The 27846-nt window shown below is 42.8% G+C and overlaps 3 protein-coding genes across 3 annotated transcripts in view; 2 read left to right on the top strand and 1 right to left on the bottom strand.

Annotated features, from left to right (window-relative positions):
- Window positions 1–5419, top strand: part of slc8a3 (solute carrier family 8 member 3) — a 93908-nt gene extending 88489 nt beyond the window's left edge. Inside the window, exons 5-8 of the mRNA XM_041061572.1 lie at window positions 146–270; window positions 720–819; window positions 3028–3297; window positions 4092–5419. Of these exons, the coding sequence (XP_040917506.1) occupies window positions 146–270; window positions 720–819; window positions 3028–3297; window positions 4092–4468 (872 nt within the window). The 3' untranslated portion in view covers window positions 4469–5419. The remainder of the gene's footprint in view (window positions 1–145; window positions 271–719; window positions 820–3027; window positions 3298–4091) is intronic.
- A 3983-nt stretch (window positions 5420–9402) lies between these two features.
- map3k9 (mitogen-activated protein kinase kinase kinase 9) lies at window positions 9403–21073 on the top strand. Its single transcript, XM_041060880.1, has 11 exons — window positions 9403–9793; window positions 11150–11563; window positions 14958–15138; window positions 16609–16757; window positions 17097–17272; window positions 17423–17663; window positions 18105–18227; window positions 18439–18580; window positions 18781–18893; window positions 19552–20316; window positions 20518–21073. The coding sequence occupies exons 1-11, from the start codon at window positions 9403–9405 to the stop codon at window positions 20964–20966; spliced, it is 3144 nt and encodes a 1047-aa protein (XP_040916814.1). The 3' UTR covers window positions 20967–21073.
- A 2419-nt stretch (window positions 21074–23492) lies between these two features.
- LOC121197674 (tetratricopeptide repeat protein 9A) lies at window positions 23493–26931 on the bottom strand. The gene is made up of 3 exons (XM_041061380.1): window positions 26294–26931; window positions 25760–25942; window positions 23493–24493 (listed from the first exon to the last, which is right to left on the bottom strand). Exons 1-3 carry the CDS (start codon window positions 26778–26780, stop codon window positions 24411–24413), a joined length of 753 nt encoding a protein of 250 aa, XP_040917314.1. The 5' UTR covers window positions 26781–26931; the 3' UTR covers window positions 23493–24410.
- Between the last annotated feature and the right edge of the window lie 915 nt (window positions 26932–27846).

Genomic DNA, 27846 nt, shown 5'->3' with positions numbered 1-27846 from the left:
AACTGCCACTAATAAGGCAAGCTTCTGATTTGGTTTGTTTGTATGCTGAGAAGTACAACACACGATAATCAGCTGAGCGTCCTCTTATTTTGATTGCCATCGTTCTCACTGTGATTTCTTTTTATTTCTCGCCCTCTCTGCTCAGATGTGCCAGACAGGAAGCTGACATCAGACGAGGAGGAAGCCAAGCGGATCGCAGAGATGGGCAAACCGGTGCTGGGGGAGCACTCCAAGCTGGAAGTCATTATTGAGGAATCATATGAGTTTAAGGTGGGAAAGGTTCATCTTCAAACAGAGCAAACGCAGCCTGAGATGCCTGATAATTACAGCTGAAACTAGTGTTTTCCATGCAGTCAAACAGATAACAGAGCATACTAATGAACCAGCTGCCACCCTGCATGAAAGAACAGCTGCATATTTCTGATTTCAGAGGAGTACTTTTGTTCTTCAGAGGCATCCCAACCCACAGAGATGCATTACTGTAGTAGATATGGTTTACATGCATCGTGTAGCCTCCTGAAACCAAAGAGCGTACCCACCATATTTGTTTCTGGTGTGTGGTTTTATCATGCATCAAATAAGGGATTCTGATGCCGGCAGCTGGATGTCACTGCCATCATGTGGCGGAGCTCATGTATTTCTCTTGAGGAGTCTCTGTGAGTGCAGATTCTAGACACTGAGAATAAAAAATGGATGGACTGGATTCTTGTTTTACACAGAGCACAGTGGACAAGCTGATCAAGAAGACCAACCTGGCACTGGTGGTGGGAACAAACTCCTGGAGAGACCAGTTCATGGAGGCCATTACAGTCAGTGCAGGTACTGTAAAAACCCCTGTTGTTTTCTGCTGCGACTCCAGGGGGCTGCACGGAGATACACACACGTACACAATTTCCTATAAAGCTGTTAATTTTAACCATTTCATTCATGAAGATTTTATCATCCCACAGTATGAATGTTAATTTTTGTCAGTAGTGTTAGCTCAGCATGAAGACCCAAAGTTTTTGTAATGATGAAACAAACAGAGAAGATGAATAACAAGTTAATCAGTCTTTATGCTAAGCTAACTTAACTGTCTCCTGGCTGTGGCTGCATATTTACAGTACAGATATGAGAGTGGTCCCAATCTTCTCATCTAACTTTCAGGAAGAACACAGATAAGTGTACCTCCCAAAATGTCAAAATATTCACTAAGATCTGGTACAGCGGCTGAATAGTTCCTCATATAGTTGTCAAACTTACAGCTCAAGGCCCAAAATACTGGCTATCACTGACTTCAGTCCAAAAATATTGATGGCAGTATCAGCCCTCAGAAACTCATATCAGTGGAGTCCTCCAAGAAAGCAGTGCTCTCGAAGCGCTGGAATAATCTCATGTTCGTAAGAGAAAACTCATCCATCATGTCAGGCAGCAGCAGCATCAGATCCTCCTGCAGCCCGCAGTGGAGCCGCCGCTCTGTCCACTGCAGTCACAACCAGCACGAAGCGAACATGGCGAAGGCCTCGGTCCATCACTTTGGTGCTGAAATATTTAATCCAGTGGTGCTCTTTATTTTTTCATGATCCACTCGTGGTTGAAAAATGTATGCAGCTCACATGGCCTGACACTTTGAATCAGCGCTGTGTCCCTGCCTGCACACTGAGTTTCCTGTGAGCCGCAGGGACACAGAGGATGTCCTGCACCTCCAAATAAGGACGATGACCGTTTACATTTTGCACTTTAGCTGGTATAAGGTGACGCTTTTATCCAGACAGTATAAACAGGGGTTCAGTGTCTTCCTCCAGCTCACTCTGAGAGAACAGCTGGTGAGAGGACTAAATCTGTGTGTTATAGGAAGTCTAACTGACCACATCCAGCCAACAAGGCGCACCAAATACACCAAACTGCTCCGATCCAATGTCACACTGTCAGTAGGTGAAAACCATAAGAAGCCAAGGCTGTATCCTAAATCCATACTACATACTTATTCTGTACAGTATAAATTTCATATTAATTGTTATTATATATTACATATTATAGTAACAGGAAGTGGCAAAATATGTGCACATCATACATTGAAACGTGACTGCGTTGACTCAAAGTAATGTCCATCAACAGCTCATGCTAAACTCAACTGTATTTATCACAGTGTTCGTGCTGTTTGCTTTGAGTGCACTTCATTTAGTCTCTTTTCCAGTGTAAACACACAAAGCTCTTAGAACCTGCTTAAAATTAGTCTGTAGTTCAGATTTGGGACAGTGTGAGAGTTGTTTACCCGTAAACTGAGCCAAAAGCCCAAAGCCCAGAGCCGAGGCTAACCTACTGAAAGCTGTTCACCCACAAAGTGAGTTAATAAAGAAACCAGGTTACAAACTCTGCATTAATAATGAATTTGAATATTTAAGAGTAAACTAAAGTTTATAACCTACAATCTATATTAACAGTGAACTTTATTTGTCCATAAACTTAATTTCCATCGATTAAACGACAAAAGCATGCAGCTCTTTTAATTAATTAAAAACGGCTCGTTCCCTGTGGGCACTTATTAATCGAGATATGTATTCGCAGCACATTCGAAGTGGAATATACATAACAGCAACCTCAGGCTGGAGTGATGCTGTCTGATATCTCACGCTGAAAAAGAAGTCAGTGTACCATTCTAAGTGAATGTTGTTCTCTTCCTTCCCCTTTCTGTCATCCCTTATCTCCTTTATCGATCCTTTATCTCGTCGCTATTTTCCAACTCTTCTCTGGCTCTTTACCCTCTCTTCTCTCTCCTCAAATTTGTGCTTCATCATCTGTCATCATTCTTTCCTTGCCATACTCTCTTTTGCTTCCTCATCCTCTTGCTCCCTGTCCTGTCTCTTAATATTTACTTCCCCTCCTTCACCCCTGTCTCTTTATCTTCGCCCGAATATTCTGCTATCTCTTCGTCCTCTCTGGCTGCTCCACTGTCTCCTGTCATCCCATTACGCTTCAATCTGTCCCACCTCTCCTCACCCCCTCCTCGCCGTCTCCCCCCCGCTCGGCCCCACTTCTCACCAGGAGATGAGGACGAAGAGGACACGGGGGAAGAACGGCTGCCGTCCTGTTTCGACTACGTCATGCACTTCCTCACCGTCTTCTGGAAGGTCCTGTTTGCGTGCGTGCCTCCCACAGACTACCTGAACGGCTGGGCCTGTTTCATCGTCTCCATCATCATCATCGGCCTGCTCACGGCCATCATCGGAGACCTGGCGTCTCACTTTGGCTGCACCATCGGCCTCAAAGACTCGGTCACCGCTGTGGTGTTTGTGGCACTCGGTACATCGGTCCCAGGTGAGTCCAGCAGTGGCAGAGAGGACACTTTTTGAAAAGGACAAGTCATTTTCAATACATTCATGTTTGTAATGTGTCAGACTGTCCTCTAAAACTTTGCTTGTTAATGTTTTTTTTATGTCAGTTGATGGATTTTATGGCTCTTTTATAGGTTGAAAATAGACTGTGACTTCATGAGCTTTTGAGACCCTCTCAAACAGTGAGCATGCTTCGTCATCAGGATGGCTGATATTCTTATTTTCTCCAAACTGACATTTTCACCCAACAGGAACAATATGTCACCGAGAAGTTTGACTCTGTCAGCATTTTCTGTTATTAAAGGTCCTACGTGCAGCATTAATAAATCATTACTCTTTCTTTTTTGGGGGAGGAAAGATATATAAAAAGATATTATAAATATTGTGAACAAACAAGACCAAAGCACAGAAGCCTGCCGGCCTTCACACTCCGATTTACTTTGTGAGGCAGGTTTTGCAATGCAAACCTGCAAAACCAGACACAAACAGAGTTTTGCTCCTTTCAAATGAACTGAATCGCTTGCATTTGTGTTAACATTAGATTTCATTTAGATGTAACTGGCAGCAGAGCTGATAGTAATTAGTGTAATGTGACACTGCCCAACACGAATCAAAACTGATGACTGACCATGAGATCAGCTGAAAGCTATTAAATGCCCCTTGAACTAAGATTGTTTTTGTCAAACTATTATCACAAAGTTAAGAGTGAACCCTCACGCTCACATTTAAAAAATGTTAAAGTAAAACTGTAATGACGACTGACTTCTTCCCCCACAGACACTTTTGCCAGTAAGGTAGCAGCAGTCCAGGACACCTACGCCGACGCCTCCATCGGGAATGTGACGGGCAGCAACGCCGTCAATGTCTTCCTGGGAATCGGCATGGCCTGGTCGGTGGCGGCCATCTACTGGCACATGAAGGGGAAGCCGTTCGTGGTGGAAGCCGGCTCGCTGGCCTTCTCTGTCACTCTCTTCACCATCTTCGCCTTCCTGGCCATCTCGGTGCTGCTTTACCGGCGCCGGGCCCACATCGGAGGAGAACTGGGCGGGCCCTGGGGACACAGACTGGCCACCTCAGCCTTCTTTTTCAGCCTCTGGTTCCTTTACATCCTCTTCTCCAGTCTGGAGGCCTACTGTCATATAGATGGCTTCTAAACAGAAAAGACTTCAGCATGAGAGAAATCAAACACACAGGGGTTTAAAGTACAACTTCAGAGGTAAACGAGTGAATTCTCACTGTGGAATTTGGGTCAGTTTTGTATGGTATGGAAGAACAGGAGAGGTAAACCCGGGGTTTTCCCAGACACCTCCCTCCCTCTCCCTCTCTCTCTCTCTCTCTCTCTCTCCCTCAACCCCCTCTGTAAGGATGCTTGGAGGTGTGTATCCTGCCCTCTAGTGCTGACAGGGGCCTGTTCGCCCTGGCTTACAGGAGAGCTGTCCTGAGCCCGAGCGAGTGTGCTTACAGTTGGGATTGGGTCACCACCAAATCCAGAAGATGCCGATGCCGAGAGGTGGTCCTGCATTCCACTGGAAGAGACTGAAGTCTTATATCCGGAGAGAGTTGAGTTAATCAGAGGTCTATATTTTTCTCAACATCTGACGAGAACGACTTTTTTTAAAAAGTATTTTGGGGATAAAAACGCAAAAAAAAAAAAATCAAACAAAAAAAATAAACACACACACACACACACACACAAGAGGAATCAAAGAACTATTTTCTGATCTATGTTAAGGAATAACAAAAGATTATATCGTAAATGGAAATATGTTGTTGAGTGACTGTGGGATGGATTCATAGTATTTATTTTTATTTGCATAGTTTCCTAAGGAGCACTGCAGAGTTCTCAGAAATCACACGAAGAAGACGAGGAGCGACAGTGACAGTTCATACTGGCAGATGAATCACCATTCAAACAGGCGAGGAGGAAGAGGTGGACACAGTGAACATGGTCAAACTGCCCTGAACATTACTTCCGTACTCTATACGTATCTATATATAATATATTTCCATATTTTCTGTATATTTTGAATATTTGTTTAAATGTGGTCACCTTCTGCTCTAACAACAGAGGATTGCTGTGGCTAAGCGGGCGGGGAGGGGGGGGTCAAACTATATACTGGAACGATGTCTTCACATTTCTAAGAGTTATGTATCTTGCCTAGGTAAAAGTATGACATTGTATTTTATTTATTTACTGATATCTTGGTCTCACTCGAATTTTCACCTTTTCAATCAGGAATCCGAAAAAGAAAAAAAAAATAATAATAATAATAATAACGTGTTGCTGCAGAGATAAATTCAGAGGTATTTTTGTACTGTTCCATCCATGCACTTTGCTGTATAGTTCTATTTATGGAGACTTCTACTTGTACATGTGCAAAACGCCAATATTAAAGGTGTCACTATGGACTGAACAGAGTGCCTGTGAAGGGAGAGGCGTTTGCTGCAGCTGCCCACACTGACCAGCTATTCGCTCTGCTGAAAAACTGAAGAGCTTCTTTCCAAAATGGTGGATAACCACTTTGAAGCTGCATGAATGGATTTTCATCACCAATTAAGCTGGCAAGTATTTCCTCAGTTAAAAGCTTTGTCCTTAAAAAGTAAATAGATTGTGAAAAATCCTGGCCTGACTCTGTCAAGCTGCTGACGTTTAACATGCAAGGGTCTAGGACTTATGGGAAATTCTGTTGCAATGCAATGTTACAATGCTAAAAACAGAAATATCAAATCAACATTACATTGTTGTTGTTTTTTTTAACTCTTTAAAATCTCGAGAAAATTGAGCAAGGCTGCATTTTAATTAATTTGCATTATAAGAAGCAAATTTTGAACAAAGCTGCTTTACAAGACCAAGAAGTTATAGTTGCTTTGGCGATTGTGTTTTCAAATGTCTAACATTTATTGCACAGGAAATGACATTAGCATTCATTCGGAGTTGTTTCTCTACCGCCACCTGATTAACTAAAGTCCAATGTTCCCCGTTTTAACCCAACACAGTGAGCTTAAAGAGGCTAAATACTAATAGATTCCATACATTATACATAGATACTGAATTTATTCATAATTTAACATGACTGTAAGGAGTAGATGTCAGTGATGCTTCTTTTGGATCGAAACTCTTCAGTGAAGACACAGTGTGGAGAGCCACCGGTGTGGGTGTCAGAGCAGCAGGTAGCTCCAGGTTGAATTTGAAAGTAGCCTGATATTGATACTGAATGCTGTCTAACACACGACTGGTGCTTTGTTTTTAAAATGAGAGAAAAAAGAAGAAAAATTACCCTTTGAAACTCCCAAGAGCAGTAGAAAATGTCTTTATTACTTAATTTGCATAAAGTGTATGTTAGTATATAATCAGTCAGTTCTTGGCTAATTTAAAAATCACCCAAGAGATTACCAAAGAGGTGGGATGCAACAACTGTTTAAAAAAAAATTAAAAAAAGAAAAAGATAAAGGAAACAAAAAAAAGAAAAGAAAAAAGAAACAAGAAGTGACAGTAAGTGGCAGTGACACTGTATTTCCACAAGGGGGATGTCAATCTCCAGTCCCTGTGGTCCTCCCTTCCTCTATTTCTCTATTAGCACTCCTCCTCCTCTTCCTCAGTGTTCTTCCTTTGTGGTGAGCAGTGTTGTAAATACGTCTCGTGGCTGAATCAGACGCTCTTTTTCCTGGCCCTGGACCACACCTGCTCACCTCGCTCTGTCTCTATCTCTCTTATATATACAAACACAGACACACACACACATTCGGAGTAGAGCAACGGGTCCACTGCTACATGAGAGGGAGGACAGTTAGACGGCCGACTGTCCCATTCAGAGGCAACACAAACCCACATTATGTACATAATTTTTTCAGTGTATGTTTACATAGACACAGTACAGGTGTCCTGGGGGTTGGGGGTGGGGGGAGCATGTCAACACAACTCTGACATTTCATCTACAGGTTATCTGCAGTCGCTTCATCTGAGCCAGTGTCAGTGGAAGTGTGAAGTTCTCGAGTTTTTGTTTTACTTTTTGAGTCACTGAGGCTCGTTACGTCACCCTCTCCTTTGTTAAAATCCTGCAGCAGAAAATATTTTGAGTCTTGATTTCAGCAGGTATTTACAATGACAAGGAAGTGCCAGTGTTCTTAATTTTATCTTTTTGCATTTAGTGGCTACTTGTATCGTTTATTTGGTTGTATTCTTGATTTTACCTGCCGGGACGTGTTGAGCTGAATGTCGGCCAGTGTGTGTTTGTGTGCTGTGCATGTTGCCTGCTGAGGCCAGGCTGTGCGTCCCCTTCGCACCCATGTGCACAGGTGATATTGTTGTTGGTCTTCACAAGGGCACGGCTCTAAATTGGTTCTGTCATTTTGTCTTAACAATGCATATCTTAATTCTGTAAAAGAAAAAAAAATTAGTTATCATACACATCACTTCTCAAGGCACCAGTCTTTTTTTTTCTCAGCCTGCAGGATGGAAGTGAAATATCACCGTTCAGTAGTTAGACTTGTGGTTGATAATGTTGTGAGACACTGAGGAAAGATTCAGTGATGAGATGAATAATGTTCTTTTAACTTTGGGTTGTGTTTTTTTTTTTTTTTTTTGTGTAACAGATAAGGGGCACATTTTAATGGATGGGAAGTTTTTCCTGGCCTGCAATGAGATGTCAAAATAAAAAAGCAAATTTCCAAAGCTGATGATGTTTTGAAATTAACCCGTTTTGTTCTTTTACTGTGGAATAAAAGCAACTTTCTGGTTCATAAGCAAACACTGGTTTCACTGACTTAAATCAATCCTGGCTGTGTGTCTTTGAATCTGACTGTGTCTACTCGCAGGTTTTGTTCATGATATCATTTTGCCACTGTCACAGACTTAACGTTTCAGGAATTTACTGCCTGACCACAATGTATTTCTGTCATTATCGGTCAGTTTCCATGAATAAACCCTCACACTTCCAACCAAGATTTAATATAAAAATCTCCAAAACTGGAGTCATTAGAGTTTTCACATAACAACCGAGATGTGGCAGAACATGCATGTATTAAAAATACTGTATGTTGCAGTGAAAAAGCACAAGTATGACAGCCTAAACTGGAGGTGTGGATTTCATTTTCAGAGACATTCAACATTACCCCGATTCGTCTTTTTTAATTCTTCTGTTCTCATCCTGTCCCGAGGCAAAGTGGTGGAATCACTTTGTGTCATTAAAAATCTTTTTTTCTCAGCTTGCAGCTGCTTTTCACTCCATTTCTGTGAAACCAGTCCACTGTTGACTATTTCACACCTTTATGTCATAATTATCTCCATGTCTGTTGATTGCACTTCACTGCATATCTCCAGCAATGTCCAGCAAAGCCTCCAGGTTGTGTCTAGTCAGACCACATTTTATTTTCCTTCCTCTCTCACACTCTTAAGATCACTAAAATCTTTATTTGTGCCTGATAGAAAAATAAGGCAGCCTTTTAAAAATGATGCTGTTGTCAAATAAAATAGTTTAATATTGAAGCTTTCAAATTAAAACTTAAGGCAAAAGCAAAATAATCCACACATGGAAGTATGTTGCTGCCAGAAAAAGAAACAAACACATGAAAAGTTAAATAATAGTAAAAAGCCATTTTTTTGTCTCATAAGCTTGAATTACTGTCATGATTTTTACTAACTGAGCTAAAATGTTTAATTAGAAGGGAGCAGGTTCACGCTGTGAACAGGGTGACCAGCATTTGACGCTCAGAAGTGGGTGGGACATAAACTGTTGCGGACGTGTCTGTGCACCAATAAGAGGCCGGGGATGATTCGCACGTTGGCACAATTGGCTTAGATTGAGGACTTCTGCGTCCCAGGAGTTACAGCGATGATTGGGTGCAGGACTGTGCATTGAAAACCACCAAACCTTAGCTGTTTGTTTGATCGCAGCCAGCGGCGGACTGAAAAGCAGGCGATGCGGCAGAATGGTGCCTCCAGTTTCCTGCAGGGTCTGTGTGCAGGATTAGCCGCTACTTAGCTTTGTGTGTGTGTGTGTGTGCAGACGCAGGGCGCTCCGAGCCGCCAGCCAGCCGCGTCAGGTGGATGCGCCTGCAGTGATCCAGGTTGCCCCTATGGATCGCGTCCATGGATGTCTTCAAGCCCGCTTTGGACAATAGTTTGAGTCCCAAGGCGTGCGTTTCCTCATCGGAAGAAGCAGAAGCAGATGTTTTTCGCTGGCCGACACCGCAGAATGGAATCAGCGCCGCACCGGATGCGGGACCTGCAGCGCCGGCTTTCTGGACGGCCGTGTTCGACTATGAAGCGACTGCGGACGACGAGCTTAGCCTCCGGAAGGGGGACCTGGTGGAGGTCCTGTCCAAGGATTCCCTGGTGTCGGGAGATGAGGGCTGGTGGACCGGTATGATAGCAGACCGGGTTGGGATTTTCCCGTCTAATTATGTGAGCAAAGGGACTTGTATTCCGGAAGAAATCCGGGACACCACGGACCAGCAGTACCCGGTGCCTCCTCTGCACCGTGAGTATCCCATTGTGTTTCATGACTGTGCAAATGAAATCAGTGTGCTGTCAGTAAAACACTGCACAGGGCTGTGTTTTCCCTCGTGTTTTTTTTCAGAAGGCCACTGAGACCCGTGTAGAGAGTGCTGTGTCATGGCAGGCGCAGTGCTCTCCTGCTGGCCTAGAAACAGGCTGGTCCAAGCATCCTCACAGCTTCAGGACCATTATTCATCACACTGCCTGTCAAACAAACAGCCAGCTGCGGTCACCCCGCCTCAATGCTCAAATTACAATGCACAATGTGTGCGGCATCTTCAGCGGGGTGTATGTTAAACAGAACTGGACACGTACCTGCAAGTCCTAGGCATGCATTCGCCTTTTGTCTTTATATATCTTTGTTATGCTCTCTGAGGAAAAGCATTGGCTTGCTCTGCATTTACTTCTATGGTGTCTGATGGTGTTTGCACCAAAACTGTGCTGCAGGATAGGAAGAAATGTCAAGTAGTGCTTGTAGAGAAAAAGCCTCTGCAGCTAAATGTGCAGCCAAGGCCTCAGATAGAGACAGTAAGCAGAATCAAAAGCACCAGCAAGCACCAGCAGACATTCCTGTGTAGGCCAAAGTGAAAACACTCTCACTTCTTATTGCTTTTTGTGAGTTGTGTGCCAAAAGGATGCTCTGCAGATACAAACCCCATCTTCTCCTCACGTCTTATGTCTGAATTTAATATAAACAAGCTTCTAAAACTTGAGTTTAATAACAGCATTTAAAAGCCAGTTGTTTGGGTGGACCGCTCTGCCTCAGCTGTCTTTGTTGGCTTTCATCTCTTCATACTCAGAGGCAGCTGGCCTACTTTCACATAGCATCCCACCTGAAATATTCATCAAGGTCAGTCTGCTTAGTAGACTGTTAGGAATCCACAGCGTGTTTGTAGCCAGAGTCCAAACAAAAGACACTGAGGCTCCTGTTCACATCGTTTAAACACTCAGCGGAAAGAATCATCTCCGTTTTGACTCATCCTTTTTTGCTTCTCCAAACATCCCTGCCAGATTTTAGGACAGATGCTCACCCTTGTGTAATGGCAGGAGGGATAGTTCCACCAGATCCTATATTTGGGACAGCAGGATGGCTTAGTGCTTTGAGAAAGCATCCTTCAACTGAATGACCTGGTTTGAAGATCCTTGTTAGCAAGCACTTGCCTTGCTGATGAAAAAAATAGTGAATTCCTGCCAGGTCCAGACAGGCTGGTCCTGACCTCTGATGTCCTTGGATGGCTTTGAGCAAAAGTGTAACTCCCCTTCAAAGATCCAAATTATGTCAGCTTTGTATTCTTTGTCTAAATCTCCACTTTGTCTTCTTTCCTTTGTCTTTTCCCAGTCCTCGAGATTGATTTCTCAGAGCTGACCCTGGAGGAAATCATCGGGGTGGGCGGTTTTGGGAAAGTCTACCGTGCAGTGTGGCGTGGCACAGAGGTGGCAGTGAAGGCTGCGCGACGGGACCCTGATGAGGACGTTGAACAAACCCTGGAGAGTGTGCGTCAGGAGGCAAAGCTCTTCGCCATGCTCAACCATCCCAACATCATGGCGCTGCTGGGGGTGTGTCTGCAGGAGCCCAACCTGTGTCTGGTCATGGAGTACGCTCGGGGTGGCCCCCTCAACCGGGCCCTCGCAGGGAAACGCATCCCTCCCTGCACACTGGTGGACTGGGCTGTGCAGATCGCCCGGGGCATGCACTACCTCCACAGCCAGGCCATCGTCCCCATTATTCACCGAGACCTCAAGTCCAGCAACAGTAAGAGTCCCTCTCTGTGTGTCACTGATGTCACATGATTAATTCTCTATCTCAGTAAGTAATTTGATTTGTGAAGCTGATTTCAGGATCAACAGAACGTGAATCATTTCCAGTTTCAATGATTATAAGTTAGTTTCATCATCGATTAATTTTTCTTTAAAGATCAACAGCAAAATATAGTGAAAAATACCCATTACTGTTTCCTAAAGACCAGGGTGATGTCTTCAAATTGCTTGTTTTGCCTCATCAAGTGCCTAAACCCCAAAGTTCTTCAGTTTGCAATGGAATAAAACAGAGGAAAGCTGCAAAGAGAATTTTTTCATTGAAAAATGGCTTTAACTGTTAATCAGTCATCAAAACAGTTGCCAATCAATTTTCTTTTGACTGACTAATGGATTAATGAGCTAATTCTTTCAGCTTTAGTTGCATGTGATTCTCTGTTTTACAACATTGTAGACTTACTGTGGGTATTAATTCAGACATCAACAAACAATTTTGAAACACCATTGTGGTCTCTAGCAATGTCTGATGTCCATTTATCACTATTTATTTCATAAGGTAGATTCTAACTTGATTGATCAATAATAATAATAGTTATTATTTGTAGAGCCAGACCTTAGTGTCTTTAGTGGTGTTTCCAGTTTCAGTTGTTTTTCTGTTCTTAAATAGAGGGAGGAAGATCGTTTCCAAATTTAGGCCAAAACCCATTTTTGTAACCTTGCACAGATACAGTATATCATGGTCATTTTGTGCCATGGGACAGTCAAAAATAACTTAATGCACCTTTAATATATAATATAATCTATTTAAAAATATAGCACGCTATGCTCAGTCCATACTAAACTAGTTGTGATTGTTGCACTGATTATGTATAATTCAGAAATAAGAGCAGAAAGGAAAAGGAGTTTGCATGTATGTTTGTAGAGCAGCTGTAATCTTGCATTTTACCCAACTGGATCCCCTAAATCCCAAGCCTATTACTGAGGATTTGCCCAATGCTCTGCCCCAGCCTCCCTACTGGAGGCTCCGCCAATACACACAACCAGCTTCTTTCCTGCCATTGGCCCGTTCTCTGGTGATCAGCTCAGGCACTTCACTTCCAATAGGCTGCTTTAAAGTGTTAAGTCGGTCTAACTAGTTGCCATCCTGGGCTGTGTGGGGAAAACCCATGCCCTCTTCACAGTACAGGAGAAGTACAGGACAGTGCAGTGTGCCAGTCTGCCCATGAGCTTTTCTTTCCTTTCTTGTCTGTGACACCAAATTTAGGTTATACTGTAAGAAGCTGTAACCAGTATGTCATCCTTTTGTTTTTATTTTCTGGAGCACTGTGGGAATTCTTAATGCATTATATGGAAAATGGGAGACATTTCACATCTGTTTGATTTGCATCAGTTTAAGAAATTTCCCATGACTCGGTTTTATTATCAAGCAGGTCCTTATGGGGTACAGGGACCCTGTACTTGAGAAACTCTGTGGTTACAGATGTTGTGTTGTTCTGGACTTACTTCTGCTCTCAGGCGGAGGATGTGGGTATTGAGACCCCACCCTGTGACGCATCACTGTGGTAGTGAAATGGTTGGTGGCAGTGTTGCGATTGCATATAGTATTGCATATATAATGCCATGAACTTTAATACAGACATTCTGACTTTTCCTCCAGCTCCATCACGGTTCACATCTGTGTTTTTTAGTGTACATCTTGATGTATATTGGATGGACTGCCTTGTAATTTAGTTCAGACATCCATGTCGCCCTCAGGTTGACTTGTAATAATCCCTTAACTTAATAATCCCAAGTGATCCCTTAACTTTTCATTTTTCTTCCAGTCAAAATTTTCACTCGAAATTGCGGTGTACGCATCCAACTCAACCAATGCTGACTGCTAAAATACGAGAAATAAATACCAATAAAATTAAATAAATTAGATAAAACATAAATTTGCATTTCATAATTAAGAGTTTAGTTAGTTAGATATGTTCAATCCTTATGTGCTAAACTAAGACGATGAACATTTAAAACATCATAAACATTAGCGTGTTAGCGTTGTCATTTGCAGCATGTTAGCATGCTAATGCTAGCACTTGTGCCTGAGTACAGCCTCACAGAGCCACTAGCATAGCTGCAGATTCATAATTATGTTACTATATTGCACTTTAATCTAAAAGCCTGGGTGTACAACACAACTCGGTCCTCCTGTGAAAGAGGTACTCTGCACACCTTTCCTCAACTTTACCTAATCTGATCAAAATATGACACCATTCAATACAGAGACATTTTTTTGGATGAAGATCTGTTTTGGCAGCATGTTCAAATACATGTCGATTTTTGCTGATGGTTGATTTTGCTGTAAATCCTGCAACTTCGCTGTAATTTAAGCTTCAAAAACAAAAACTCTGTTATAGAACCAACCAAATATGCTACTTATCTTTCTCAGTTTTTATTTGTAACCCACTCAGGCGTTTGTCATTCAGCATCCTAATCAGTTAATCCACAACAGTTTTGTTTGTACCATGAAGAAATACTGGTCTTCACTCTTTCAACTGTCTCTACAGCCTCACATGCCATTTGGCAGATGCTCTTACCTAAAGCATTGTGCATTACAGTGAGTGCATACATTTGGAGCATGATTAGCCGCAGGGGGAATCAGCTGTGTTTGTTTCATGGTGTACCTACTGAGCTACACAGGAGCAGGATTTACTTTAGTCACATGTTTGGGTTTAGTTTCTTTGGAAACTGCCTCAGTAGCATCAGAGCCACATGAGCAGCAGATGAAGGGGCGCTTGATGTGCACCGCAGCCTGCAGACACACCCTCTCCACTGGGCACGGCCACAGCAGATGGCCCAGCATTGTGGAGCTGAATGGGGGAGAGAGACCATGTGGTTAGGAGGAGTCCTGCTTTGCTTTGCATGTTGGGAATGGGTTGTTTTTTAGAGCCTATTAGAGCAAATGGGTGTGTCGCAGCAGGCTATTTCTGTAGTTTAACTGGTGTGTGTGTGTTTGTTTAAGATGTTCTATTGTAAAAATACGCATTGAGATCATTAGCATTGATCAAGGTCGATGTTTGTCATCTCTGCTTTCCTGTGTTATAGTGGCTCACTGTTTCTTGGTTTCTCTGTTTGTTCTCTCTTTTTCCTCTGCTCTGCTTTTATCCTTCCAATCCAACCGCACCCTCTTTTGTTCATCCACCATGTGTCTAATTGTTGCGTTTCCACGTGCATTGTGTTTTATTGTGGAAATCCTGCTGGTACCTTTCCCAACATTTCAATCCCGGTGATGATTACCTTAAACCTTTTACTTTACCGTCCACCCTCCTGCCAACCTGCACGAACCCCCTCCACATTCTCCCCCACATCACTTCCCACTCCACCATTGCCAACCCTCATATCCGCTCCAGTCCTAATCCTTGAGAGGGTTGAGATGGAAGACCTCAGCAACAAGACTCTGAAGATCACAGACTTTGGCCTGGCTCGAGAGTGGCACCGCACAACCAAGATGAGCGCCGCCGGCACGTACGCCTGGATGGCTCCTGAAGTCATCCGCTCGTCTACATTCTCCAAGGGTAGCGACGTTTGGAGGTGGGCAGTGGAGGGGGTTTATGCAGCAAACAAACTGCACCAGGTTGTAGAACTGGTCTGGAAACCGAGCCAAAAAGAGAAGCAGTTTATCCAACGGGCACAGGAAAAAACTTCAGCTTTGGCAGCAGTTTCCATAGTAACAAAGCAGAGACAGAGAAAAGGACAGAATGTTGTGTTTTCGTGAGATGAGTACAAAACTAGAGTAGGCTAAAGAGTACATCAACTATAAATATACTGCACTGAACATTAGGCTTATTCACTCAGGCACCAGGAAAAGTCATTATATCAAATTTTGTGTGTGTGTCTGCTTTATTTAAAAGGTTGAACGCTGACCTAAGGCTTGAGGCTATGCTAAAAAAGCTAGTATGCAATAAATAATAATAATAAGACTAAAATGTATGCACAATATGCATGGCAAACTATCCAATACAATTTTGTAAATGCAAATGTGCAAGGCAGTGCAAAGGATTCACAGAGGGCAATTTCATTTAAACTTAAATTTAAATTAATTAAACTAAATTTATAGGTCAACGTGAAAAATAACTCGCTAACTCATAACTGCACCGATACATTGATTTATCATGTTCACATTTTGTCTGACAACTGAGATATGATATGTTAAGGCTTTGTTCATGTCAGTCTCATTTGTTATTACTGCAGATACAGCTGAAAAGACTGGTTGATTGATCGAATAGTTGACCAGTTATATTTCAAGCAAAACTGCCAAACATTTGAGGGTTTTAGCTTCTCAAATGTGAAACGTTGCTGATTTTCCTTGTCCTACATTAAAGCAAGCAGAATATCTTTGGGTTTTGTACAGTTGGTCACACTAAACAAGCAATTTTAAAAGCAATTTTAAGATGTCACCATGGACTCTGAGAAACTGTTATGTGCATTTTAAAACCTTCTGTAGACCCTAACAATTCGTGGATTGGACAACAGAATAACTGGCAGGTTAATCAATAATGTTAATAACCCTTAATTTCTGTGTTCTTTTCTTCATTTTTTTTCTTTTTTGGCAGTCTGCTGTATTATTGTAACGGTGGAGCTCAGCTACTGGCTACTTCACTACTCTGCTGGCATTTTCTTATTTTGACCTTTTTATGTCTCGCCTCAGTATTAACATGAGTAGAGTGCAGAATAGATCCATTCCAACCTCTTCTTGACATTTATTCAAATACAGTAAATTTGCTGAACATTCACACTCTCTTTCAGCAAACATCCTGTTTGACATTCATATATTCATACACACCTTTATCTTTACAACAGATTGTGAGATATTATGCAGTAAGTGACTTTGCACTTACATCAAGCCCCTTATCTCAGGAGGATCTTTTAGCATCAATGGAAGCGCATTATTTGTATATCCAGTATGAATGTTGAATCAGTTCATTCATCATTGTTTATCTCATCATCATCATCATTTTGTATATTTTTCTTTCCTTTTTCTTTCCTTGTTTTACTATAAAGTTACGGCGTGCTGTTGTGGGAGCTGCTGACTGGAGAAGTTCCATTTCGGGGTATCGATGGTCTTGCAGTGGCTTATGGAGTGGCAATGAACAAACTCGCTTTGCCCATTCCCTCTACTTGTCCTGAGCCCTTTGCACGTCTCATGGAGGGTAAGACAGAAAAATATGAATATTTCCTGCTCAATCAACCTGTCGAATAGTTATTACAGACTTCAGTCCAAGCACATTGGTGGAAATATGAGACAGATGTAAAGGATATCATTGAACGTTTATTATTTAAAAAAAAGGATGAGTAACCACAATATTCTTGTGTTTATCCACCTCAGCAAGAAAAGCCTCTAAAATGCAATATAAATAATGACTTACATCAAATAACCAAACAGAATATTTTATTACTTTCTGGAACAATTTGAAGTGCCAAAACTAATTTTTACTTGAGGGAAAGTTGGCCTAACTTGGCCTGAGACTGTTTCTCATCTTTTGCCACAGACTGCTGGAGCCCAGACCCTCACTCCCGGCCACACTTCACATCTGTTTTGGACCATCTGACGGCCATTGAGGAATCAGGCTTTTTTGAAATGCCAGCAGAGTCCTTCCACTCTCTGCAGGATGACTGGAAACTGGAGATCCAGGAAATGTTTGATCAACTGAGGACCAAGGAAAAGGTAAAGATGAGAGGTTGATGAATCGATGTAAAAACCTGCCTCCTCTGTGTGCATGAGGAAGTTCAGGTAGTTTAAGGTCGGGAGTTGAATGCAGGTATTTTACAAGTTTCACAGATTTTTTTTTTCCATCACTCCTCCTTGTTGCCTCAGGAGCTGCGATCGTGGGAGGAGGAGCTGACCCGAGCGGCACTGCAGCAGAAGTGTCAGGAGGAGGCACTGAGGAGGCGCGAGCAGGAACTGGCCGAGCGAGAGATCCACATCCTGGAGCGAGAGCTCAACATCATTATTCACCAGCTCTACCAGGAAAAGCCTCACGTGGAGAGCAGGCAGGGCAAGTTCCGCCGCAACCGCCTTAAACTCAAGGATGGGAACAGGATCAGCTTGCCTTCAGGTACTGCAAAACAAACAAAAACAAACTGTAGTGCTGCAGTGTGTGTCAGTATACACAACTTTTCAAACTGAGTTGAAGTTATAGCTGGGATATTGTGATATGAGACAAGATATCATCTGGAGTATTGGTCATTATAAAATAAATTGGGTTTTACTGTAAATGTTGGCTTTGCAGAACCTTAAAGGGTTGATGGTATCGACACTCAAACCTACAATTTTGTGTATGTTAAGAAAATGACCCAAAATCATTGTGACGTTTGAGGCTGTCCGTGTCTCCAAGCTTTGAAGAAAGGTATAAACAGTCTATGTCAAATTTGGTCAAGTACTCAACCCAGCGTGGAATTTATTTATTGATTTTACTTAAAAAATACATAAAGGATTACATTAAAATCAGATTCCTAAATTTGGAATTTAATTTGATCTTTTTAACCTTTTCTTTTAGATTTTCAGCACAAAATCACAGTGCAGGCGTCTCCCTCCCACGATCGGCGGAGGAGTTTGCTCAGCAGCAGTTCCAGTCCTCCAACCAGTCCACCGATCCTGCCCCGCCTGAGAGCCATCCAGCGTAAGAACCCTAAGCATTTTATATTTAAAATTTTATTTGAATTTAATTGGCCATTATTACCACAGAGCACAGATTACATATATATATATATATTCTCCAATATTGTTTAAATTCACTTGGGATTTTTTGTGCAGTTGTTATTTATTATAAGCCATTTAAAGTTTGGTCTTTGATATCAGTTGTTTTCCTGCGTTAATGTCTGGTTTGGCAGTCACTCCGGGAGACGGGTGTACAGCCTGGGGTCGCAACACAGGTTTTCAGCAGGATGATGACGAGGGTGAGAGGAAGGGGTCCAGGAAGACAGGCAGATCCCGCAGGTGTGGCCCATACAGGGAGCACAGCGCTGATGCCAGGTGAGAGGACTGGAGATATTAACCAACTCAACTCAATTAGCCTATAAAAAGTACTGCTCCACCTTCTACCCATAACATTAATCTTATCAGTTACTGTTATTAATGCATAATAGGTGTTAGATCACATACTGTTATGCTCACACACACACTGCTTTTGAAACGAAAAAAAGTCACTGGAAAACATCCTTTCTTCCTGCCAGTGTGAAGCCTCCCCATGAGGGCAGCAGGCAGCGATCCTGCAGCGCCCCAAACCTTCGCAGATCCCCGAGACACAGTCCAGCTGTGCCTGGAGTGCCGAGCCTTGTGGAGATGGGTAAGCAGGGCCACTTCAGAGAGTCTGTTTTGTCTGGCAGACTAACACGCTGCATGATAATACAGAAAGTAGTCTTACGGTTAAAGAAGTGGCAGACTGGCTGGGAAAACACTGAAGAGGAACTTGAGTGAGTAAGATACTTCACTGCCACATGGCTGTTAGTGGTTGACCTAGGAAATTCACAGATGTGCATGTTTGCAGCTGTATGAATGTAAACAGGCTGTTGCTGAAAAAGGATCTTGCTCGCTCAGCAAACCAAACGCGGATGGATGGAATTCAAGAATCAGTGTTGCATTAGGCCTCTTTAAGTGCATGAACTACTGTGTGTGGGAGCATGTGTGTATGGGCTTGTTTGACTATATTTGTGGGGTCCGAAACTCAGGAGCCCACTATACTTGCGGGGTCCGACGGCTATGTGGGGACCAAAATGCTGGACCCCACAAGTTTAAATGGCTGTTTGAGGGTTAAGACTTGGTTTTAGGGTTAAGCTAGAATTAGGTTAGGCTTAGTCATTCAGACAAGTATGTAAAACAAGGATGTGTGATGTGTGATGTGTGTGTGTCTACAGATACTCATTTGATATATATATGTGCTTAAGTGTAGAAAGATTTACAGGACAGGAAAATGGATATTAACGTGTAACTGATCCTGTTTTCAGAAAATGAAGACTGCTGCTTCACTACTGAGCCAGGAGCAGCTCCTGGTCAGTCCTACCTCTGCATCCCCTTCCACAAAGAGGGCCACTCAGCTGCTAATGCTGACAGTGATGGAGATGAGTACTGCCCCAGTGGCCAGGTACCAGAAACACCACCGTGCAGAAAGAGCCCAGGAGGGGGTCGGCGCTCTGAGCTGGTGCTGCTGGGCTGCGGAGCTCTGCTGGCAGCTGTCGGACTGGGCTGCAACCTGTTAACTTTGGCCCAGCCGGAGGAGAACATCAAACCACGGTGGGAGGGCTTCTTCCACAAAACAGGGGGGCAGAGGCGAAGCACCAGCCCACCTACTCGCAGACTGTTCCGCCGGGAAAGTCCTCTGAAGCCCTCAGCGCCCTCGCTACCCGAACGAGGCCTACCCGCTTCTTACACACTGCTGTCCTTATCATCGGTGTCTGACTGCAACTCCACCCGCTCCCTGCTGCGCTCTGACAGTGAGGAGCTGTTAGTCTGTCGCCCTGCCTCACCACACGCGCAGCCCTCTCTCCAGCTTCAACATCAGGCCATTCAAACCCCAGTCAACCCACTGGTCAACACCCACCTTGAGAGCTTCAAGCGTAACCCCCGCCAGTCTCTCACACCCACACACATACCCTGCGCCCCAAGTTCTTCACGCAGCCTACGTCGAACTCCATCAGACGGAGCCATCAAGAAGAGCTGCCCTCCTAATAATCTGGAACCATTGCCAGAAAAAACAGCATTACAGAACACAGGTGAAGTCTCCTTTATTCCAACTAGATGTACAGTCACAGTCCCCAGACAATGAATCTTACTGACTTTGATGATCCTCTGACTTTTCTTGTAGCACGACCATGTAGTTTACATTTCTGGTTTTACTGATAACAGTCAGTCTGGGAATAAGTCTTATTAGTGTTGTTTTTTTTGTTTTTTTCTCTTTTTAAAATCAATCACAGGTGGCTTCAGAGGTTTGAAAGAAGACTGTCATGAGGTCCCACGGCTCCCTGATCCTAATGTTGTATTCCCTCCAACACCTCGTCGTCGCTGTGCTCCTGAACGACCCAAAACCTTGGACTTTGTAGCTCGACCTCGGCCTTCGCCGCGGGCACGCTGTGATGCGTTTTGGGCGGAGGCGAGGCCCAGGGGACAAAACCTGGGTAACAGTGAGTCCCCCGCCCACACCTCCAGCACAGAGACTCCCCCCACTGTAGAGTTCGGGAGAGACCCGGCAGTGCTGCCCACTCCCATGGAGGCCCCGACGCCCTACTCCCCCCGCAAGAATGAAAACCTGTTGGATCAGCAGGATGAGGGACAGTACCGGGATGGAACCGTCCCGCTCTGCAAACCGGAGATCAGCTTTCCCAAAGACTCACCTTACCGCTACAGACCTGGATTCTGGTCCTAACTCAGCCCCTTCACTGGTCCATCACAAGGAGGGAACTGTCCTTGCTCTTAGCCTTTGGATTGTTTTAGGTCTGGGTCAATTGGTTCTTAAAAATGGAGTCAGTTTTTAGCTTTAGTGGGTACTTATTGGCAGTGGTTCACTTTCTCCATCTACAGTATTGTCAGTAAATTACAGGTAGACGTTTACTGTGAATATTTTACTCTTCTGACTTTTGTTGATTTACCATTTGTGACAAAAAAAAAATTTGGCATCTGAAAGTGCTAAAGCAAACCAGGGAAAGTATTTGAAATTATAATTTTACCCAGGTCTGGTTGTTAATGCATTAGAGGGGCGGTAAAAACATTTTTCTTAACTGTCATTTGTCATTCAAGATATGAAGGATTGGGTTTTTTTATTTGGGAATTAACAGATGAATGGCAGAATGTAGCAGAATGGCATTGACCGTTTCACAAATCTTTACATACTTTTCTTAATTTTAAACTTGAGTTGAAGATTGTGCATTTATAGAAGTGCACTTTTGGAAAGCATCATGAATGTAAAGCTTCAGGTTTTTTCCAAAAACTGCTGTCTCTGATTGTTTGTAACTAAGCATTGTGTTATTTGAATTCATCTCTAATGCCTGTCCTAGTAGCGGATGATTTCCTGTTTCGTACTGAGCACCTGTCATCACCAATCACTTCTACCTTATCCTGGGGGACGCGGGATGCTGTTGTATAATATGAGCACTTCTTTGCATTAGCAACCTCTTGAAAGTCTTGAAACGTTGTCAGTACAATAATGTCTGACATTGTCTCGAGCTCTGTATTGTGAACTGCACCATAAAAAAGAATGTCACTGAACCTTGGGTTTGAATTGTGACTAAAACGCTGCCAGGAAGTCACAACATACCAATATATCAAAGAACTCATGAATTCCTCATTCTTTGACCGTGGCCCCTGTCAATGTAGCTTGTTTGGACCACGAGCCACCAGTTGGGAAACGTTTCTCCAAACTAAAAAGGGAACTTTGTATTTCTAACTCTGTTAATTGTCTGCCTCACAAATCGTTTATCAAGACAGGATGGGGGATGTAAACCATGTTTTAGGTTATGGAAGCGACAAAACTGCATTAGTGTTGAATGGCACACAGGTGAAACAGGCCCTGGTGGCATGTGGAAGTTCATTCCTGATTATTTATATTTGTATTGATCTATTTAATTTTATTTATTGATTAATTTATTTGATGGTTTATTTTTATAATTCATTGTATTTTGCCTTGTTTTTTGACACTCGTTAATGTTGTTCATGAATGTTATTAGTGTTTTTGAGCGTTTACACGAAACATCCAGTTGATTCCGAAAGTGCAACACTAAATGGATTTCATGACTTGCTTTATATTCACTGTTGCGTGTTGCACTACATATTGAATTATCTTCTGTTTTTTTATTTTTGTTCTTCTGGGTTTTCTGATTACGTCATCAGGGGTGCAAGTCGGCTAGTTTCAATTCATCTAGAGAACAAGAGCTGAAACAGTTGGTTGATTAATCAATATTTTGACAGTTGATTAATTGTTGTCGTTTTTTTTAAAATGCCAAACACCCTCTAGTCCCAGCTTCTCATGTGTGAGAATGTTTTGGCTTTGGGCTATTTTTCAGGAGAAAACAAGCAAGTTCATGGTAACAAGCTGGGCTTTAGGTAACCGTGACAGGCATTTTTCATTATTTTCTGACATTTTCTAGATTAAACAATGAATCGAGAAAATAATAAACAAATTAATCAAAGAAAAAACATTTTAAAAAAGGTATTTAATTGAGGTAAATGCATGCAAACTAGATTCTGCACATTTTCCTTTTGTTTCCACATTTTACTTGGGTTTGTCTGGATCAGACCGGGGTTAAATGTTATTTTGAATTTTTTTTTCCATTTGTTCTAACCTATTTGACAGGGAGAGAAGGAGAATTTGTGAAAGAGGTGGTAAGCCCTACGTATAAGCTTTTCGATCTAAATGCCTGTTTCTCTCATTTCTTTCTCAAATGTCAAGTGACCTCTCAGCCTGGAGGACCGCATCCTCTGAGATTTGATCTGTCTTCATCCCAAGTGTGACCCAATGTACAGGTAAATGTGAACGCTTTTTCTCTGAGGGTGTGCGGAATGTGATCATGCTCTATGTACAAACACACCTATTTCAACTAAGGGTGTTAGTTGAAACGAAGCTCTCGCTCTGAGATGTAGCCAAGGTGTCATTATCTGTCTGAAATGTTACCATGAATAAGCTGATGCTGTTGCTGATGGACATTGTTCAGGTTGAGAATAATACTGTTATTGACTGACTTGTATTTGCACTGGAACACACTGATTTGAGTAAAATCATGTAAACAATCCAACGGGATCACAGATTCTTTTATAAGGCTGCATGTTCCTGTAATAAATGGGGGGGGGGGGGGGTATACGGGCAATATAATTTTCTGAAAAACCTGCTGAGACAAAAAAAAGTATACAATCGTTTCAGTACAGCTTCAGTTCACTCGTTTATTTACACATGTGCTTTCGCCAGCATTTCTCCGTAGAACTAGTTTAGCTTGTAAGGAACATAGGAGGAAAATGAAAAACTGAAGGGAAATCCACTGCTGCAGCACCACAAAAAAAAAAATTCAATCAATAGACACATTTATTACACGCATACCTTTACAGTAAACACACAGTATTTGTTGATACAGTAAATGCTATGAATGAAGTGCTTCGTTTTGGCATTAATAAACACGAGTAGCTTACCTCTCCGTAATATTTTCTTGTGATTTCTATAAAGAAAAGCCTATTTACATTTTGTGATATGTCTCTTAAATTCATACTGCAATTAGCGACCATGTGCTCTTGATGTCCTTTCTTATGTATTTTGAGTTAGAAACGTGTTTAGTGAAAGCACCTTTTGTTCAGATATAATTGAAATTATTTTTTAAAAATTGTGATCTTTCGTAGTACTTTCAAAATCAAAGTATGGTCACAGAAGTGTAGGTGGTTGTTACTCACTTACTCCATGCCATTCAAAAGACATCTTGTGCGAGGGCAGGTGCTAATTTACAGTTACGCTCGCCTGCAGACATGCTGGATTCCCTCTATGGCCCCTGTTGCTCCTGTCTCTATCACAAGTGTTGGCCTGTATGTGCAATGTTTGGACTGGCAGTGCATCAGTTTGTAATGGTTAAATTATACTCGGGGTGGGTTCATACTAGATAAGTTTGGCGGTTTGGAGGAAAAAAACTCAGTATCTGGCACAATTTTTAAAAAATGCTTCAAGCACACAACGGGGAAGTTCAATCACATAACTGGCAACCAGATGCTGTGCAAAGCAAAAGCAAACAAAACATCGTTTCACACAAAGACCTCTGACTCATGGTGTGTAAGGTCTGAGTGGCACACAGTAGGGCTGCAATTCATGACGGGTGAGAAGTCATCGGACAGCGAGTGCTTATGTCGCCTCTTTCTTTTCCCTTTGGGCATTCCGGCGAATCTTCATCTCTGTCAGCTGGATGTAGCGGATGACATTGGTGTCTGGAAAACAAAGACAGGAAAAGGCTGATTTATTTCCTGCCCAGAGAGGAAATGGTACATCAATATGCTCATAAATCTTCCACTAAAACTGAACTCAGCGTGACACAGTAAAGTGAAATTAGTTTTTGGAAATATTTTTTCAGGGACTGCAAAAAAAAAAAAAAAAAAAACCCAAAACATGTTTTTGTTTCCACATGAAGCACAATACATTTTTTTTAGTTTATCCTGCTGGGCTTTTAAATGGTCTTACAGGACCAACACTGGCAGACAATTATGTTATCAAACAAGTGAACCATAAACATTAAGAAATCTAAAGTTATTGGACAATGGCAAAGCACTCATTTCAAAGAGATGAACCGTTTGAAGATCTGAGCTGAAGAGGGCTGTGGGATAAGGTCCAAAGCCTTAAGTTAACCTTGAATTTAAAATATTTATCACAGATAAAAGTGATATTTTCCCAGGGTGATGAATGAATTCCACCTTCCATTTTCAAGATCTAAGTCCTTCTTCATCTCTCTGAATAATCTAAATAGTCTGACAATGATCATTCAAAACAAAGACTTTCATGCACTTTAGTGTTGTTGTTTAAACTGATCAAAAGTAACACAATGTAAAAAGTATAGTTTAATTGTGTGTCTCATTACTATGGTCCCCAAAATTAGGCCTTGGCACCTCAAAGAGTCCCTGAGGGATTTCTGAGAGGTCTCCTGAAAAGAGAATTGTTTAATCACACTCTCCAGATGTTATAGCAGAAGAAGAAGCTATGAAGTGCAGTATGTTACAGGTATTCCAATGGCTGAAACTAACTCTCACTAATCTTTCCTATGTCACGAGCCTGCTGTTCCCTTCCTGTCCTCCAGTAGTCCCCAGTGTTTCCCACCATCAGTCATCACCTGACTTTTACACCCACCTGTGCACCTGTTTCCAATCCCCTAAGTAGCTCTCCATCATACATGCCTGTCTCTTTTCCTCGGGTACCAGCTTGAGTATAGGTCTTTTGCACAGAATGAATTTTTACATGTCATAGTGGAAAGACTGCACCTGCCCTTGAGCCCTTTACCTGCCTACACTGAGTCTTTACATCCACCTGGTTCAGGGAGGTCAACACTGCACCTTCCCAGGTATGAGATTGGACGTCAATTTTGGTTTGTTTTTGACTTGATTAAAACCTCTATCTAGAAAATGCAGAATGAAACAATCAGAGCAGCAAGTTCAAGAGGATTATTTAGATACCGGAACTCAGTGCCACAGTCTCTCGGTCCTGACCTGATGGCTCCTGTTTGTGTGACTCCTTCAGGTAGTACAGGGCCTTCTGGAAGTCTCCTAGGTGGTAATAGGCCACTCCGGATCGGTAAAGAGCTTTGAAGTTCTTTCCTTCCTTGTGTAGCACTTTCAGACAGTATTCCTTCACTCGTTCATAGTTCACCAGCTCCATTTGCAAAAGACAGGCTAGAATGGGGAAAAGACAAGACAGGAAGAAGTTACTGCAAAAAATCCAATGGTTGAATTTCATCATATAGCAGAAGTAGTCATGTGTCTGGTCAGGCATCAAACTACACTGGTCAAATCTTTAATAAAGAACTAATATCATGATTAATTTGTCAAGGGATGAATAAATGCCACCTACATGAAGTGAATGTCAAAAGAAAGTGAGGGGGATAGTGGGGTAAGCCTAAGAATGACTCATACTCTTTATGAATCATTCATGAGCTCTGGAGTATTCCCAGGATCTTTCCCTGTTGAAAAGAGAACAGATTAGTGTAGTGAGTGTGTGAAATGTGTGAGAGAAACCTCGCTTACCGGCCAAGCTGTTGTAACACTCCAGCTCTGCATTTTCCATGGCCCCCTTCTGCTCATCTGTCAGCGTGGTGGACTTGCTTATGGTGGGAAGGAGGGAGGACGGGGACTTGGAGCTGGTGTCCGGATCTCCCAGCACCCTGCACAGCCCCTTGATCTCCAGCAGAGCGCGGTGATACTTGCCAATAGCCTCTCTATACTTCTTATCCTTGTAGCACTGGGTACCTTGGCTCTTGAAGTCCAGCGCCCGCCTCACGACGTCGGCTGGCTCGTTGTGGGATGGCTGTTTCCACATCGACCCACCATGATGCCTCTGCTGCTGGAGCTGCTGCTGTTGCTGCTGCTGGTATCTGGCATCTTTGGTCCGGCTGCTGCTGCTGTTGGGAGGCTGAGCGCACTGCTGGAGCTTCGGGGATCCGCCGCCGTTGTCAGCGGGGCTGCCTCTGCCGCCGTCCACCCTGCCGTCGTGCCCTGTCTGGATCACGCTCATTTCGACGTTATTTTATTATAGCTGCCCTGACGCCCGGCTGTAAATTAGCTGGGAAACTGAAGCTCCTTCACTGCATCTTCACGGCCGTAGTCGCGGCTTCGCCTCCCCAGTGTCGCAGCTACGTCTTCTCTGTGCGCAACACTGCGCGATGCGCGCTCCACCGTTGTAGCCTGCTCTCGTATTTTTCCCCTCCGACGAGCCGATTGGCTGATAAATACAGGGCCAATGGTCCCATGGGGGTCGTCCAGCAGGAAGAGGGGAGGTTTGATTTCGTTATCTGTTTATCTGGACTTAATTTCATCATTAGTTTGCAAACTGGACACACTGTTCTATTTAAAATGCTTTCTTTGTTAATAATTTGGGTGGTATTTTATTCACTAAGGGAAATGGCAATCATGTATTTTATTTCCAACTGACATAAAACTCACACGAGTTATTATTATTTTTTTATTATAATTATTGTCAACTATGTCAAAGCAACCATGAGTGCTTTGAACTGAAGGGTGTAATTCTTGATAATGACTTTTTTATCATGTTTTTCTCTGTCTCTCAAATGCATTTGGAAATTCCAATATTTCAGCCTTAAACTGAACAGGCTATCTTACAGAGAAGGCCCTGAACATCGGCCCCCTCCTTCCTCTTAAATATTCCTCTCAGTGTCTCGCTCTTATCACAGATTGGTGGAATGCAGTCATCTCTACTCAGATGAATCAGATACAGATCATCCAGCCTGCCTTTCTCCGTGACTGCTCGCTTACTGCGCAGCCACTTCAGACAGAATCATGACAGGCTACAGTCTCTAATGACAGGCTATGAAGTCATTCAGGCCGGGGTTTTATGCAGGGTAATGGTGTTACGAGCATCTGTTGTGATTGGGAGTGGGGGCAGGCAGCCAGGTGATGAATAAGATCGTTCCCTTTGCTCTTACACAAGAGCTTCTCGTTTTGACTGTCGTTTTATCAACAACACTGAGCGTGTGTGAGCATGTTTATGCACATATGTTTAAATCCATCTGTCCTTTCACACTCACAGGGCAGAGAACTCAGCTGTCTGGGTGTGTCTCTGG

The sequence above is a fragment of the Toxotes jaculatrix genome, chromosome 17 (genome assembly GCF_017976425.1).
Source record: "Toxotes jaculatrix isolate fToxJac2 chromosome 17, fToxJac2.pri, whole genome shotgun sequence".
NCBI lineage: Eukaryota > Metazoa > Chordata > Actinopteri > Toxotidae > Toxotes > Toxotes jaculatrix.
The sequence above is the reverse complement of the archived record's forward strand: the minus strand, read 5'-3'. Positions and strand labels throughout refer to the sequence as shown.

Coding starts and splice junctions, on each gene's coding strand:
- map3k9 (XM_041060880.1), top strand. CDS start 9,403: ATGGATGTCTTCAAGCCCGCTTTGGACAATAGTTTGAGTCCCAAGGCG. Junction 16,758..17,096: donor CTTTGCACGTCTCATGGAGG/GTAAGACAGAAA, acceptor CTTTTGCCACAG/ACTGCTGGAGCCCAGACCCT. Junction 17,273..17,422: donor AACTGAGGACCAAGGAAAAG/GTAAAGATGAGA, acceptor TTGTTGCCTCAG/GAGCTGCGATCGTGGGAGGA.
- LOC121197674 (XM_041061380.1), bottom strand. CDS start 26,780: ATGAGCGTGATCCAGACAGGGCACGACGGCAGGGTGGACGGCGGCAGA. Junction 25,943..26,293: donor GTGTTACAACAGCTTGGCCG/GTAAGCGAGGTT, acceptor TCCCCATTCTAG/CCTGTCTTTTGCAAATGGAG. Junction 24,494..25,759: donor ACACAAACAGGAGCCATCAG/GTCAGGACCGAG, acceptor TTTGTTTTCCAG/ACACCAATGTCATCCGCTAC.